Source organism: Colletotrichum abscissum (genome assembly GCF_030869225.1).
Source record: "Colletotrichum abscissum strain IMI 504890 chromosome Unknown Scaffold_4.1, whole genome shotgun sequence".
NCBI classification, from domain to species: Eukaryota; Fungi; Ascomycota; class Sordariomycetes; order Glomerellales; family Glomerellaceae; genus Colletotrichum; species Colletotrichum abscissum.
The window spans coordinates 201,168-215,403 of record NW_026850320.1 but is presented as its reverse complement, the minus strand read 5'-3'; the positions used below and the strand labels follow the sequence as shown (position 1 = coordinate 215,403).

At 50.9% G+C, this 14,236-nt stretch overlaps 7 protein-coding genes across 7 annotated transcripts; 2 read left to right on the top strand and 5 right to left on the bottom strand.

Moving 5' to 3' along the window:
- Positions 1–37: 37 nt before the first annotated feature.
- CABS01_02005 (uncharacterized protein) lies at positions 38–217 on the bottom strand (the record flags this gene model as incomplete). The annotated part of the gene is made up of 1 exon (XM_060535384.1): positions 38–217. One exon carries the CDS (start codon positions 215–217, stop codon positions 38–40), a length of 180 nt encoding a protein of 59 aa, XP_060395689.1.
- A 1,083-nt stretch (positions 218–1,300) lies between these two features.
- CABS01_02004 (oxidoreductase NAD-binding domain-containing protein) lies at positions 1,301–2,321 on the bottom strand (the record flags this gene model as incomplete). The annotated part of the gene is made up of 3 exons (XM_060535383.1): positions 1,301–1,848; positions 1,923–2,000; positions 2,060–2,321. 3 exons carry the CDS (start codon positions 2,319–2,321, stop codon positions 1,301–1,303), a joined length of 888 nt encoding a protein of 295 aa, XP_060395688.1.
- Positions 2,322–3,766: 1,445 nt separating this feature from the next.
- On the top strand, positions 3,767–4,234 carry CABS01_02003 (uncharacterized protein; the record flags this gene model as incomplete). Its single annotated transcript, XM_060535382.1, has 1 exon — positions 3,767–4,234. One exon carries the CDS (start codon positions 3,767–3,769, stop codon positions 4,232–4,234), a length of 468 nt encoding a protein of 155 aa, XP_060395687.1.
- An 832-nt stretch (positions 4,235–5,066) lies between these two features.
- Positions 5,067–5,785, top strand: CABS01_02002 (uncharacterized protein; the record flags this gene model as incomplete). The annotated part of the gene is made up of 3 exons (XM_060535381.1): positions 5,067–5,087; positions 5,143–5,216; positions 5,332–5,785. 3 exons carry the CDS (start codon positions 5,067–5,069, stop codon positions 5,783–5,785), a joined length of 549 nt encoding a protein of 182 aa, XP_060395686.1.
- A 335-nt stretch (positions 5,786–6,120) lies between these two features.
- CABS01_02001 (uncharacterized protein) lies at positions 6,121–7,711 on the bottom strand (the record flags this gene model as incomplete). Its single annotated transcript, XM_060535380.1, has 2 exons — positions 6,121–7,263; positions 7,325–7,711. 2 exons carry the CDS (start codon positions 7,709–7,711, stop codon positions 6,121–6,123), a joined length of 1,530 nt encoding a protein of 509 aa, XP_060395685.1.
- Positions 7,712–8,468: 757 nt separating this feature from the next.
- On the bottom strand, positions 8,469–8,679 carry CABS01_02000 (cytochrome P450 monooxygenase; the record flags this gene model as incomplete). Its single annotated transcript, XM_060535379.1, has 2 exons — positions 8,469–8,610; positions 8,675–8,679. The coding sequence occupies 2 exons, from the start codon at positions 8,677–8,679 to the stop codon at positions 8,469–8,471; spliced, it is 147 nt and encodes a 48-aa protein (XP_060395684.1).
- Positions 8,680–10,508: 1,829 nt separating this feature from the next.
- Positions 10,509–12,985, bottom strand: CABS01_01999 (uncharacterized protein; the record flags this gene model as incomplete). The annotated part of the gene is made up of 6 exons (XM_060535378.1): positions 10,509–10,914; positions 10,971–11,641; positions 11,723–12,018; positions 12,077–12,417; positions 12,503–12,513; positions 12,938–12,985. The coding sequence occupies 6 exons, from the start codon at positions 12,983–12,985 to the stop codon at positions 10,509–10,511; spliced, it is 1,773 nt and encodes a 590-aa protein (XP_060395683.1).
- Between the last annotated feature and the right edge of the window lie 1,251 nt (positions 12,986–14,236).

The window sequence follows — 14,236 nt, the reverse complement described above, 5'->3', positions numbered from 1 at the left end:
CACTGACTTCACCCTTCATCAACCAGAACACCTCCACTTATCGCCTGTCCCGATTGAAAATCGTCCTGACCCCCGTGACAGCAACCCATCCGATGACGACAACAGTAACAGCCAACCGAATCTCCCTGACGATGTCCACGGCAGCGGGCCCGAAGTGAATGGCGTGGATGTGGTTTATCGCGCCCGAGTGCGCTGCTGAGAGGCCGAACTGTTCCATCTTGTCTTTCGTCAGCTCGTCGCGGTATGAATCGAGCTGTGCGAGATGGCGCGAGAAGCTTACGGTTTTGATGGTGAGGTTGAATGGTGGGTGGAAAGAAAGGGATATGGTTGGAGTTGGCTGAGTGATGGAGAACTTTTTTGTGGGGGTCGTGCATTACGTCAACGAATCATGGTTGCGGCTGGGGTTTGTCGTTGAAGAAATCCTGGGGAAGTAATGTCTCCAACATGACGATAGAAATCTTCGGTTACGATTGATGATTGGCATGGCAAATCGTGAATGGCAACTGCAGAGATACACGGAACTCGAATTCCCAATACCTTCTATCGCGTCTCGTGATGCAATCCTCGGCAGGCTGTGTATGGATGTTGCAACGGGGTACTGAAGAATGGCCGGTAGTTCTGATCCAAGACGCATACGGGTAAACAAGGATCCTCCTTCATGGAGTGCACATTCAAAGCCTAGCAAGATTGACAGGGAGCGATATCAATCGATTCAAGCTGAGCAACTCATAGCGTATGACCAGCTCACCTAAACACTTGTAGATGCGGGCAATGAATGCCGCAATGATTACTGACGCTAAAAACTTCTCCACTTTCTCTACACATTGGTGAAATCTCTTCCCCCAAAAAGTCTTCTGGCAGCGAAGAAGAAGACAGTTTCAAGCCGCCGCGGTGCAAAGATGAGTCCGCTTGAAGGGACAAGGTAAAAACGCAAAAAGAATAACCCGGAGAGTGGCTTTGCCAATCGCGGTGAGGATTTGAGCCTCACGCGGGGGTCGAACCCGCAACCTTGAGATTAAGAGTCTCACGCTCTACCGATTGAGCTAGCAAGGCGGGTCATTTGAATTGTTGAAGGTCGAGCTCAGTTTAGACTATACGTAGCCTTTTTCGCTCTCGCAATTAGTCCCCCCGGTGGCCCAGCGATCTCTTTGTCTCCAGTCCTGTTTCCGAAGCCTGGTTCCGTATTTCTTTTCTCAGTTCGCGCGAAAATCGTGACGTTTAGGAAGGAAGAGCTGGTCTGGGTTTATCTTCCCTCAAGCCTTCTGTAACGTACATCTAGGTGAAGCCAGAAATTAACTCTCTAGAACTGATGAATTTGATCCTTCCGATACCCCAACTGCTGCAACACCCCCGGCGCACTCCTCTTCCCCACAAGAGCCGCCTCCATCGCCGGCGGACCGCACACAAACACCTTTGTATCCTCCTTCTTCGGCGCAACCCCGACCTCCTCCAACAACTGCTTCGTCACATATCCCTTCCGGTACGGCGAATTCGCCACGGGGTGGCTAACCGTGTACACGGCCTTGAACCTGCCGGGGAACTCCTTCTCAAATTGCTCGAACTCCTGCTTTAAGAGCACGTCCTGGTCCGAGTTGACGCCAAAGACGAGCGTAATGGCGGTCTTGTCTTCGGGGTTGCGGAGGATGCCCTGCGCGAGCTGGTAGATTGGTGTGATGCCTGCACCGCCGGCGATGAGGGTGATGTGGCTGTAGGTGTTGGGCTTCCATTGATGGCCTTTGATGGCGAGGGCGAAGAGGAGCTTTTGGCCTGGTGTGAGGGAGTGGATGTGTGTGCTTTGCTTGCCGTCTGGGTACTTCTTTACCATCAGCTCGAGATAGCCGGCGTCATCTTTTTGTTTGGTCAGTAGCTGTTCGTACCCGGAGTGCAATGGATGGCCTTTGGGGGATTGTTCCTGTTCTTACCGAGGGGTTGCACGGGCGTGTAAGGCCTCGCGACGGGGAGCCACCTGCCCTCAGGCCATGACATGGTCAGGACAGCAGCTGTTCTCGGATATCAGCAACTTTCTTTCCTTGAAGCTCAGGTGACCGCAAACACTCACACGTCAATGAAAGACCGCTGACCGCCTCTCTCTGTGGTAACTTGAAGCGCAAGCGCTTGGTGTTGTGGTTCACATCCTCCGAGCTCTCCAACGCAAGCGACACAAACGCAGGCCCCGCCCCAAACACCTTTGGCGGCGCTCCAGACTCGGCAGACGCGCTGTTCACAAACAGCCTCGAGTACGCCGCCAGGCCAATGCCCCCAGCTGCGAAGGTAGCCGCAATGGTCGCCGGTCGCACACGGCGTAATGGTACTGATGCCATTCTTCAATTGACAAAAGATGATTTGTGTAGAGACGATATGCAGGTGTGCACTGATGCAAAATGATGTAAATAAAACACTGCTAGCTAAGCTACGCTATGGAATGCTGCAGGGCGATGGTAGTTTAAAAAGGGTTGCTGAAGCTGACGTAGGAAGACTTAGGAGGATTAGTCGGGCAAAATGCAGGCTCGGGACCGACGCGGGTTGGGGAAAGCACCGATGGTGGGGTCTTGCAGCCGGTATGATTTCGGTCATCCCCAAAAAGTCCGTCACCGATCGGACGATGTCAGCTTCAGCTTGCGTTTGCCCCATTTGGCCCATCAAGAACGGAACGAGGAGCGGTTCTCGTATACCTGCATGCAGGTACCAAAGATCAGGCGTTCGTCAAGGAATGTTGTTCTCTGTTCATTTGCGGCGTTGCGCCTCAATGCTGTGGCTTCAGCGGTGGTTTAAGCAGCTTTTATGCCGAGTGCACACAGGCTCTTCGTTCTGCAAGGTACCTGGCTCAATGATCGAATGCTTTCGACGTGTGGTGTCTCCAGCTACAGTGCGGTAAGTCCTATCTCGCAAAGACTGGACGAGATCAGCGGGCTTTGAAACGGTATCTCAATTGGATTCAGTCCGCATTGCCTCATGTCTCCTTGGATGGCCGATGGTTCAGCCCCTTTGTTGGTACGGCGCTCCGTACCTAGGTAGCTGAAGCTTCGGCGGGGCCGGACAACGGTGGCGGGGCACTGCGCAGGTGTCGTTGTTCGGCAATCAACGTTCCTTCTGGCAACAAAATCTGGCGTTGGCCAGAGCTTGCAAGCTAGCCATCATGCTTTTTATTGGTGCTACCTGAGAAGTGTTTGGTAAAGATTTGTGGGTAGAGAGAACAAGGTCGACAATGCACGCTGTTCTTGACCTCCCGCCTACAGGAACCCTCTTTTGTAGCGTCAAATTGCCTCGTAGTACTTACTGAAAATCACTGGACACTCTTGCGACACACCTGAAGTGCCAAAGTCGAAGCTCCTTTGCATTCATTCGTTTTAGAGAACGAAATGAGGAGAACGAAGCACTCAGCTCCTTGTCGATGCGCGTGGCTTCAAGGCATGGCTGTAGTACAGCAAGATAAAATGCCATCAGTAGCGATAGCTGGATATTGTTGAGCTGAACAGTTTTTGAACAAGATCGTTGGACAGAACATCTAAAAATCGTGATACGAAGCCCACAGCCTCATCTTCTGGGTATAAAACTACAGCTCTTAGGACTATTCTGACTTCCCATTTCGTGTCAACACCCTCATCCATCAAACAAAGTCAAGTCTTCGAAAGAACTAAGCTTCAACACATAATACTAGTAAGCTTTAGGATTCATCACACAGCTAGGAAATGGTGGAAAGTAGCGATGCTTACTATGTCACTTAGTCTCTTCGCTTTTGGCTCCTCAAGCTCGTCGATATCTCAGCATGTGCCCCTACAACTTAGTATACTGGCCGATATGCTGCGGGAGAAGATTGAAGTGCCGGCGGGACCATTGCCATTTCGCCCGCAACGACCCCCAAAATGTATGCCTCAATCCAGAGCTTGACCCTGAGCTAGTCACCCGAGATTTCCCATGCAATGAATGTATATTCTACGCAAGCCTCCAACAGATGGCACAATGGGTGCCCGACCCAGTCAAGAGAAAAAAGTTGGTCAGAGATGCCCCTTCGGCATTAGAAAAAGAACGACGAGATGCGTACTACGAGGCAATTCGAATACAGAAAAGGGCGGCGCGTACTGTTGTTTGTAAGCAGAAGAGAGAGGAGAGAAGAGAAAACGAGGCAGATCGGGCCGCAGCAGCGGCCGCGCCCAGAACGCCGACGCAGGCGGATTTCATGAACGTTGATGGAGCTAGCTCTTCCTCGCAAGGCGGAAATGCGTTTGGCAAGTAGCAGAAACAACCCACGTAGGCATTCTGCCACAGCGCCCCTTCTGGTGGCTGCTCCAACTTCACAGAAGGCCTCTCGCCTGACTCCACTCTAGCCTTTAGACACTGAAAGAAATCAGACCTCGTCGTCACCAACTTTCTGCGGCTTACGCGTGCTGTGACTACTCCTTTTGCTCTTGAACCAGAATGGGAATCATCGTCATTAGAGGAGCCTGGCTAGCAGTGGACTTACTCAATGTATGTCCAATCTTGATCAAGTCCACAGCCTAATTTCGTGAGGCATCATCCAGTCCTAGACGCGACGTGCTTTTCGAATGCAGAGTCTGAGGTTCTGTTCTGGTCAAATGAAGTGGGAGATCCAATGTCTCATGGATTTCAAGATATGCGGCTACTACATGAGCCCGGTCACACTATCATCTTTACCCAAGGTACTCTTAATTTAAACATGGACTTCAATGTCATTGATGTGTCACTCGACAGATCTGCAAGAACGCTGATAATTGTGTGGCTACCGTTCCAAATACTTCTGCGAATGAATTTCGAATCAACTCTCCAACAAGGCAATAACGTTAGTACTTTGGCAGGTTAGATACTGGTTATGCCGGGCCCTGAACAGCGGAGCCGAGGCACGGCCGGGTGGACCTACCGATGCACGGAGCTGGCGCCGGTGCCCGATATTTTGCCGCACTGACCAATGACATGATGGGGCAGGTAGCTGACTAAGAAGACTGGGCCCGAACTAAGATCAAGCAATGATGTTTTCAATCAACATTCTCCTGTGATGATCCTACCAGTGTCTCGATATTTCGACGGGGTTTTGCAGACTGTACATCAACATGTCGGTTCAGGAATATGCAGTAAGGCTATGTTTTCTGGCTTGCGAGAGGAGAGCTCTACTGACCGTATCTAAAGGTCAATGAATACACCGCCAATGCGCAACCTCACTTCAACTTGCTGAGGATATTGGGCGGATGGGGCAACGTCAAGTTTGTTCTGCCAGTCCTCCTCATACTTAAGCTTAGCTGATTTTCAACAGTGGCCCCGGTCTTCTGTATGCACCAAACATCTCATGACATGCGCTCATAACTGACATCATCCCAGCATGCTCCGGAGCATGCTAGCAGGAACATCGACAGCCGCTGTCCTCGGACTCTCAGCCGCTATCGTGGGAAGCAGCATCTGGGGCACCGCCGCCCTGCCCTTCATTGTCGGTTCTTCATTAGGATTCGTACTCGGAAGCACGAGATGGTACATTGTTGCCGTGAAAGAATCCCTGCTGCAGCTGGACACCTACCCCGCCATCTTGCGCCTCCACCTGATCGCCAACTTCCCCTGGAAACCGGAGCTCGGACGGCATAACCTTGATTGGTACAATGCCAGACGATTCAGCTCGACGTGGCAGATGAAGAGCATGCTTGTGGCTAGTTGGCTGACTGCTCAGCCGGCGCTGGACGAGATTCGGAGTCGGACTGAGGCTGCGTTGGTGGATAATTATCTCAGGCAAGGGGGATTCGAAGGAGAGGATCAGGCTGCCACGCCGCAGGAAAGTCGATGAACTGTTCCAGATTCTTGTTGGATATGCGGTGGCTGAACCAAGATAGACAGTTCGATCTCTCTGCTAGAGTCTGAGAGCCTTGTAGGAGCCCTCAATAGACCAGGGATCACTCGGAGAGAGATAGAAATCCACACGCAATCTTACTTTCACAGAATTTGTAGAATTAGAGAAGATTTCGGGAAGAATGACACTGTGATTGGGAGATGAGTTCCAAATTATATGTAATCTCTGCTTACGGGGTACCCTGATCCGCGCCATCATCCGTGGCCCGAGGGATTGAACATAATGTCTTGCTTAGCCTACAGACCATAGCATGGAAGCTCTCTTCTCTCCACTCACTTCTTGCTATCCGAGTCTTGAATCAAAATTCGCTTGTACCTGCGAACCGGGTGTTGACCTTTCTTGTTATTCACCTGGAGAATAACATGCCATAATGCTCCCTCGAGCCGCGAGATGCTTGGCACATTGTTCGTGATCTGGACCCTCGGGCCAGTCGTGACATTCCGGAACCCCGCATCGTTGAACTCGAGATAACCGGTCGTACCAGATGGCGGTGATAGAGGGTGAATTTCGATGAGCCCCTCGAGATATCCACTAGCCCAGGCAACGGAGGCTTCCGTGTAGGCATACCACTCGAACTCGAGGTGGGTCGGGTCTTCGGGGTGATCAGGGTCGTAGGTCGCGCTGGCATCCAGAATGATTGTGTCTTTGGACGGCAGAACAACCTCCATAGCATCAAGACCGACGGAGCCGTTCACGTTGATTTTGGGCGGGTGAGTTGCGTCTTCAAATCGATCCGTGACTGTCCACTGCATTCGCGCAGCAAAGTCGTCTTGGTAAGCGTCTCGCCACCGCCAAACAGTGGCGCCTGGACTTTGATGATTCAGGCCAGACACAGAGACTGCTGTATCCATGGATGTGCCATATTCATTGATGTCCGTAGCCTCCGTTACACGGCTGTACCGACCACCCCAGCCACCCCACTCCGGGCGCCCGGCGCTATTGAGGCCGTTTTGAATCAGCCACATGAAGCTGGGCGAGTCGCCCTCCATGCCGTAGATGATCTTGGGATACACCTGACCCAGAGGGCCGATGCGGATGTTGGGAGTCAACCAATCGTCTTGTGTTTTTGTCACATCAGAAGCACCGTTATCTGCGCCGTTTATGCCGCTCCATGTGGACGCTTGAAATTCGCGAAAGCCGTGGACGTTGACGATGTACGTGATGTCTGGCCAGTTAGCCCGAATCCATGGGCCGCAATCGTCCTGGTCCGAAATCGAGTAGACCCGAAGCCTGGAACGAAGCTCGGCTGCTTCACTGGGAGTTCGTTCTGCGCTGATGAATTGTAAGGCCTGCGCGAGGGTGTTGGCTCCGCCCCAAATGGAGACAAACAATGGATCAACGTCCGCTTCAAGCGCTTCGACAAGGAGTCTTGCGCCATCGCTCAACGGCTCATCGAGAGCCTGTCGGCCGTAAACCTAAAGAAGACAAGTCAATGAAAGGTGATTACAATTGCCAGTCCGGGGGTTGGCCATTTACCTCTGGGCCTGATCTGACAAGTTCCAGAAGTTCTTCGGCGGGACTGAAGGTTGCGTTGGGGTGCACATGCTGATTTAGATTGGACACCACTTCGCCATATGCTTTAATAATAAGCCCGATAGCCTCTGGGTGTGTTTCGTTCGGCAAGCTAACGGAAGTTGTGGCAACCAGACCCTTGGTATCGAACTCGTTTGAGTAAGTCAAATAGCGAACCATAGACATCTGGTCATCAGGCTCATTACGAATATCCGTCAGAATGAACGTCCGAGGCTTGTGGGGAAACTGAGGCAACTTTGTCAAGTCATTGGCCGTAGTTGCTTGAGCTTCGATATTTCCAAAGAGGACCAAAGTGAATATTAACAAGTAGAAGACTTGTAATCGACCCATTTTTGCTATGGGTAACAATGTTTGATTGTTAGCTCGAGGACGCAATACTATACTTGCGATCTGAATTTATACATTCTTATATGTCTCCTAGCGAGTGCTATCATAAGCGCTTAAGATGGCTCAATGTGGAGGAATGATCATAAATAGATATGATAAGCACTTACTATGCCGAGTTTACGGGGTGATTGAAGTCACGACAATTTACCTTCAACCATTAGTGTAATGTGTTGTGGCCTACCTAACTGTGGGCATGGGTCATACCCCGCATCCCCAGAATCGGATCTGAGGTTCAATGACTAGGTGCAATGCCTATACGCGGAAGACGCAGACGTCTTGTGGAAGGGGAAATTCTGACATGGGTTACATTTAACCCGGGAGACATGTCGAGATCAACACCACAGAAGTTGATGAGCGTTTAAGGACAGCAAAATCGTATTCAGTCTGGCCAATTGACGAATCGCTTGATTTTCGCATCCTCGGTATGATCCACATGACCAAATCGGGTAGAACTAGCCCTCTGATTGCCACCACTACGAGAATCGTTCAATAACCATTCCTGAACCAGACTGTTGAGTTCTCATACCTACCTCTTCCTCATTTCCGTATTGAGAGCCGATGCGAAGTAGAGTAGTCCAAGCTAAATTTGGTCAGAAACCTCTGCAACTTTCGCCATGACTTGAACGTCCATCATAAGCGGAGGTCATACCCCGCCCAAGAAATGTCTCCTAGGCTTTTGACGCAAGCGATTCCCGAGGTGTCAATACACCTTCGACGCGGGCTTTTCCCAAACAACCCTCGCCTCCTGAAACTCGATCCACCTTCTACTCTCACCAGAAAGTCTCATCTCAGAATCCCAATTGATCCTGGACAGAATACTCCTCATTTCCGTGTATGCGAGGCTAGTCAGGTTTGCTAGCCCAGCTACTCGACGTCTTGATAAGATGCTCTCTGGACCTGACCTACTTCATTCCTGTGCAGTTCCTTGGTCCAAAGTTGGAGGGCTTCCTGGCTTCTCTTTGGTCACTGGCGAAGCGAAGATCACCCTGTCAGCGCTCTGTGATAAAGACCGATAGGATCGTGAAGTTCTGAGAGCTATGACACATCGACCACTGAGAAATTCCAATGACGGTCTGTACGTAAAAGCAGTGAATGCTTTCCGCAGCTCTTATGCTGATACTTCAACAGCTGGCTGTATAAAGATGGCGACTTATCCCTTCTGGTACCTAGAACCCACAAAAAAGGTCGCCTCCCTTGCGCACCACCAACGGCGAAGAGTGAGGAAGAGACGGGTCCAGTCGAAGCTTCTGGGCAAAATTGGTGTTGATTTTTCCCTCCGCTTGAAAAGTGGACAAGACTTTGTGGGTAAGCTTGGACAAAACCTCTGGGTGAGAGGCCAAGAAGTATTACGTGACTGCTGAAAGTGCGGTTGCCTAGAAGCTGCGAGTGTACATCAAAGTCATCACCAAGACAAGAGATGAGTTCCATCGCAGGCATCGTTCCGAGCTCCAATGAGATCCTGACATGCGTCTTTGATAGTATGGCATATTCTGAGGCTCCCAAAGCCCCAGTATCTCCTCCTTCATCCTTGCCAGTGCTCATGTACAGGTTCGGGCTGGGCGGGTAGATGGCGGTGGACATGAATATTATTCATTACAAGGGCGAATAAGCACGATTTTGATACCGTCCGATAGTTGATTGAGGTGAAAACTGCGCGTAGGAGCGGGAGTTGACTCCGACTCCCTTCAACAAGTTGAACAAGAAATCCCTACGACTTTTTGCCCCTCGAGGCTCCTTCCCATTTTCTGCTGCTTTCCTACTAAGTCCATTGCGTTGGCCTGCCTAAGTTATGCACGCGATACACACCACTTTGGCTTGAGAACTACATGTAACTGAGAGGTTGTCGCCTTTAGATGACTCCTGTCACGCCTGGCCTCAATCACAAGGTATATTCTCTGGAGACAAGATATGTGTCGCTAAACGTGCCTTCCTTTCCATGAAGACGTGACTGTCTGGAGTAGTCCGGCGTTGGTGGACCAGGCAGAGCCGACCACAGCCACCAAACTTTCATCCGATAATCTTTCAGCCACACGAGGACCTGGATACACGGGAGAAAGCCCATATATACCCCCTCAACGACATTCCAGTCACCAGCCAGCAGGCGCCCGTCTAGGTCGACGGGTCAGGTCAAACTGGCTGGGTGGTGGAGTGGTTTGAGGTCAACATTCAATTCTACGCCAACCAGCCTACTCGACGACAGGCTTAGCGAGTACCCGAGTTCGAATCCCAGTATGAGCACCAGAGATGTAGCCCCCAATTCAGCACCGGGGGGGTGAACTCTTTTTGGGACCTTCCTGGTCTGATGCTAATATTAATAATACTGATTTTACCCCTATGGCCTACTTATCGACATGGACGCAGGCCACTTCAGATGGACAGGGCGGCATTCTAGTGACCACCTGGACGAACGACACCGGGAATGCCTAGAACTAGAGCATTCGGGATGACTGTATCATCTATGAGCCGCCAGCCCATACCCTTAAGTCTGGCCATTCGTCTGGATAGGCCCCGATAATGTCTAGCAAACCTATGTGACCTGCAACTAATGTTACCGAATTTTAGAAGCTAGATAGTCATCCTGATTCTGCGAAGGGCTCTGGGTAGGAGTAGATTGATCGACGGAGGCAATATCGGAGGAGGCCGTCTTGTACACTGCATGAGGTAAAATTCCGGCATTAAATCATCTCTCAACCGACCTGGGAAGCATAACATGTTTTGGGGTGGTTTGCTATCATCTTAGCTAATGACCGCCCTTTCCGAGATGGTTCTCCAAGGTGAATGACATCTGTCCCATGTAAGAGCCATTCCAGTCATCGACGTGCAGGTCCGGGAACGGGTTCGCCTCCAGATTTGACTCGAAGCAGGGCCAGCTATCAGACGTCGGTTGTTGTAGGGGTAGAGTGATGGTAGTCTCAGCCGGTACGGCGGTACATGCGACACCCTTCTTCGCCTTGATGTAGGCCTCTGCTATGCGGTACAGGGCCCGACATAATTCATATTGCTTCTTGCAGGATTCCACCAAGCCACTTAGGCGCTCGCTGATCTCCAAGGAGGAGCGCATCAGGTTTAGGTCTTGATCGTCCGAGGTCCTGATGCAGTGGAGAAATGTGATAATGTATGGCGTATATGAGGAATAGAGCTGTGTCCTACTCGAGGATTAGCTGACAGTCTTTGACCTTTGGGACGAGGAAAAGTAGCATACCAGACGGCATAAGTGAATAGAGAGGCATATCCTCCAGAAGCGGACCGGGGGTATGCGGTTGCATGGGCGGTCAAGCCTTTCCTAGCTGCCTCGAAGCATTCCTCCGTGATGGCGCTGGCTGCATTCGAGCTGCTTGCGCCACGATGTATGAGTGTTAGAATGGAATAGTAAACGACCTCGAGCGCATCAAACGTGAACTGAAACAGTTCTACTCGGTATGCGAGGGAATAGTCGACGCTGCGCCATGATTCATACCACGTCGATAGGCGCTTTGCAAGATGGACTGCTATGGCCCGCCTCTCCTCCTCCGTAGAGCGGGATGCTGCAGGAGAGTAAAGCTTTTCGTAGATCTTGCATTGTATTCTCCCAAATTCGATGAAGGCGGAGAATGAGGTATCCCAGGGCTTCCTCTCCGGCGTTTGAATGATTTCGAATGGCTCGACATCGACATCAATGTCTTGTATAACTGGCGCTTTTCCTTGTGTGAGGGTCAATCCCCGGTCTGCAAAGTATACGTGCCAGAAGAGTCGTCGTGCCCGCCGCGCTTCTTGGTTCGGTAACGCGGCCAACTTCCCCCTTCGATGATAACCTAATGCTAGGACGTGTCGGGCGGCAGCGGACATGAGGCTCCATTGTAGCGGCAAGTTGCCATCCTGCTGTGCCTTTAGACACTACATGCCCGAAACTCGAGTCAGTTCACATGGTCGACCGTCTCGAAGATACAACACGGACCAGACTCGCGCTTTACTGACCGCTATGGATAATATGAGAGTATGCTCGAATGTAGGTACCGCCATGACTTCATAAGTCTCGACTCCAGCCTTGAAGTTGGAGTTGCACATGGTGTACAGCCGGTTGGCTTCTTCCGGACTGAATTCGGGATTTAACTCGAAATCGATGTCCCTGAGGAGCACCGATAAGAAGCCGTTTAGCAAGGTGACTTCTCCAATCGTCACTGGCTCTACAGAGAAGTACACCCTTCGACAGAGCTCTTCGACTTGAATGCGATTTTCGACTGCGTAGAATAGGAACAAGATGGAGTGATCTGCTTTTGAAGATGGCTTAGCTTCTCGGCTGAGATTGAAAGCCAGCTTGCGGCAACTTACGGCTCACAGTCCGAAGAAGACGAATCACGAAATCGGATGGTGGAAGCTGCAACTCTGCCCCTTTTGTTGAATGAGGCTGGCGAATCTTCCGGTTCGATCGCGATTCTACGGGGGTCTCTTGTCGTTGGCATATCCCTCGTAACGTTGCAAGCTCGTCGATCACGCCCGGGCTCTGCGCCTCTTCAAGTCGAAGTTCCTCTATCTGACTTGCAAGTAGAGTCTGTTGCCTGAATGAAGATTCGCCCTCGTACGAGACATGGTGGTCTTCCCACAGACAGTGATGTGAGACTGCATCATCCTCAATGGTCGGGATCGTATTTGGCGTAGAGATCGATGTCGCCCTATTGGCGTGCTGGTCATTTTGGTTCCTGAGAGATTCTTCGACGGCTTTCAATCTCTCATGCAGTTGATGAATTGTCGGCGCACCAGGACTGAGGCTGCGGCTGAAATGTCAGCTCGAACCCAAAATCACTCGGTTACGGCGCCATTTGTCACCGGTACCTTTCGGCCCTCTCAACTGTTGGCCGCGGTGCAGTGTGTCGCCCTGCCGGGCGGCATGGAATCTTCGATGTGATGCAGTTGGAACATGGAACCTCTCGATTGCAGCGTGTCTAGAACCCTACTCGTCAGCTGGGCGATTGTGAATATTCGAATGCTAAGCGAATGGGAGCGCGGAGGAGATGGCGCGGAACGCGTGCGACGGATCAGGTCCGGAAGGTCTCGGCCGGCTATTGACGACAGGGGACTCGGACATAGAATTATGAATACCTTACGGATCCGACAGTTGTGGCACTAGAGTGGGATACCGGTAGTTAGCATACTCGGCCGCCAGGCGCGCGGATTCCGAAAGTGAAGGCATACAGCTCTAGGAATGACGCTTGTTTTGGGCATATGCGGCTCCGGATCCATGATGTGACGGAAAGCCCACGTCGCCGAATTACAAGTATGAGGATGCCCTTTCGACAAATGCCCTTAGACTACTGGGTCGGGCTGAGATTCCGTACGCCTACAGCTTCCCTTTTCCTTACGGGTTCTTCGAGCCTTTTTGTTTTTGTGAGCCGCGGAATCCGTGGAGCTCGCGGGGACGCACGGGCTTGGATTGGACGAGCAAAAACAGGGGCAGCTGTTTAGACTCTAATAGGTTAAAGCCCGGCCGGTGCAGTTTTGTATGTAAAGAGCGGACTTTCCGCAGACATTAGCAGGGCAGCTCAAACTTTTTAGGAGCGATGTTATGCTAACTGGTCGGAAGCGAGACCGAAATGCAGTGGCGATTTGTCAGTTTGCCAGCTACATCTGGTAGAGACTCGGCGGATAATATCCCATCTCGACCACCAACGCCAAGAAAACAGGCCAGGATATGTACAGTTTCCGTACCGTTGGATCTACACGTACATTGTAATTTTTAGTCCCCTGTTTCAATTTCCGCCAGGCCCATCATCCAAGATGTCAAAGTCATATGAAATCCACAATGCCAATGAGTTGAACAATGAACATCAGTAAGACGGAGTTAACATGTGGCCGAATTCTATCGAAATCGGCAACGGTCCATCGTAATCCTGTGTAAAGGCAAACCTTTCATTGCGAAACGCTTACCTGATCTGGGTTTCTACGTTCTATGAATAGGTTGTGGGTTAGGCGGAGTGCATCGAAATTCTATGTTCCATGTCATTATACGGGCTTTACTGCGAGTTATGTCCGGTCTAGCTCCAACAAGCCCTGCAGGTACATCATAAGCAGACTTGGAGAATCAGAGCATACTGAACTTCGAAAAGCACATCATGCCCCGACAGTTGTACGTCCGCTAATTATATTGGATTGCATCGAGCGAGTGTCAAACTTCTCTCTTTCCTCTTGGTTATTTTTTCTTCTCGCAAGAATACAAAGATACGACCGTGCGACCAAAGTTGCACCTCTCTTTGGTACCATGAGCAAGTGCTTCTTCTGGCTAAATTCAAGACAGTTCCGTGGGCTCATATTTCGGAAACTGGATCCCGGGGCTATTTTTCGGCAATAGTCATGCAGACTCTGCACTTACCTCTCTATCAAAAATTGACGAAAACGAAAAGCTTCGAGTAAGATACGCACACAAGGAATTCGTCGTGTTCGTCATTTACTTTGAATATACGCAATACTGGGCACTCGATGTGGGCTGCCATAATC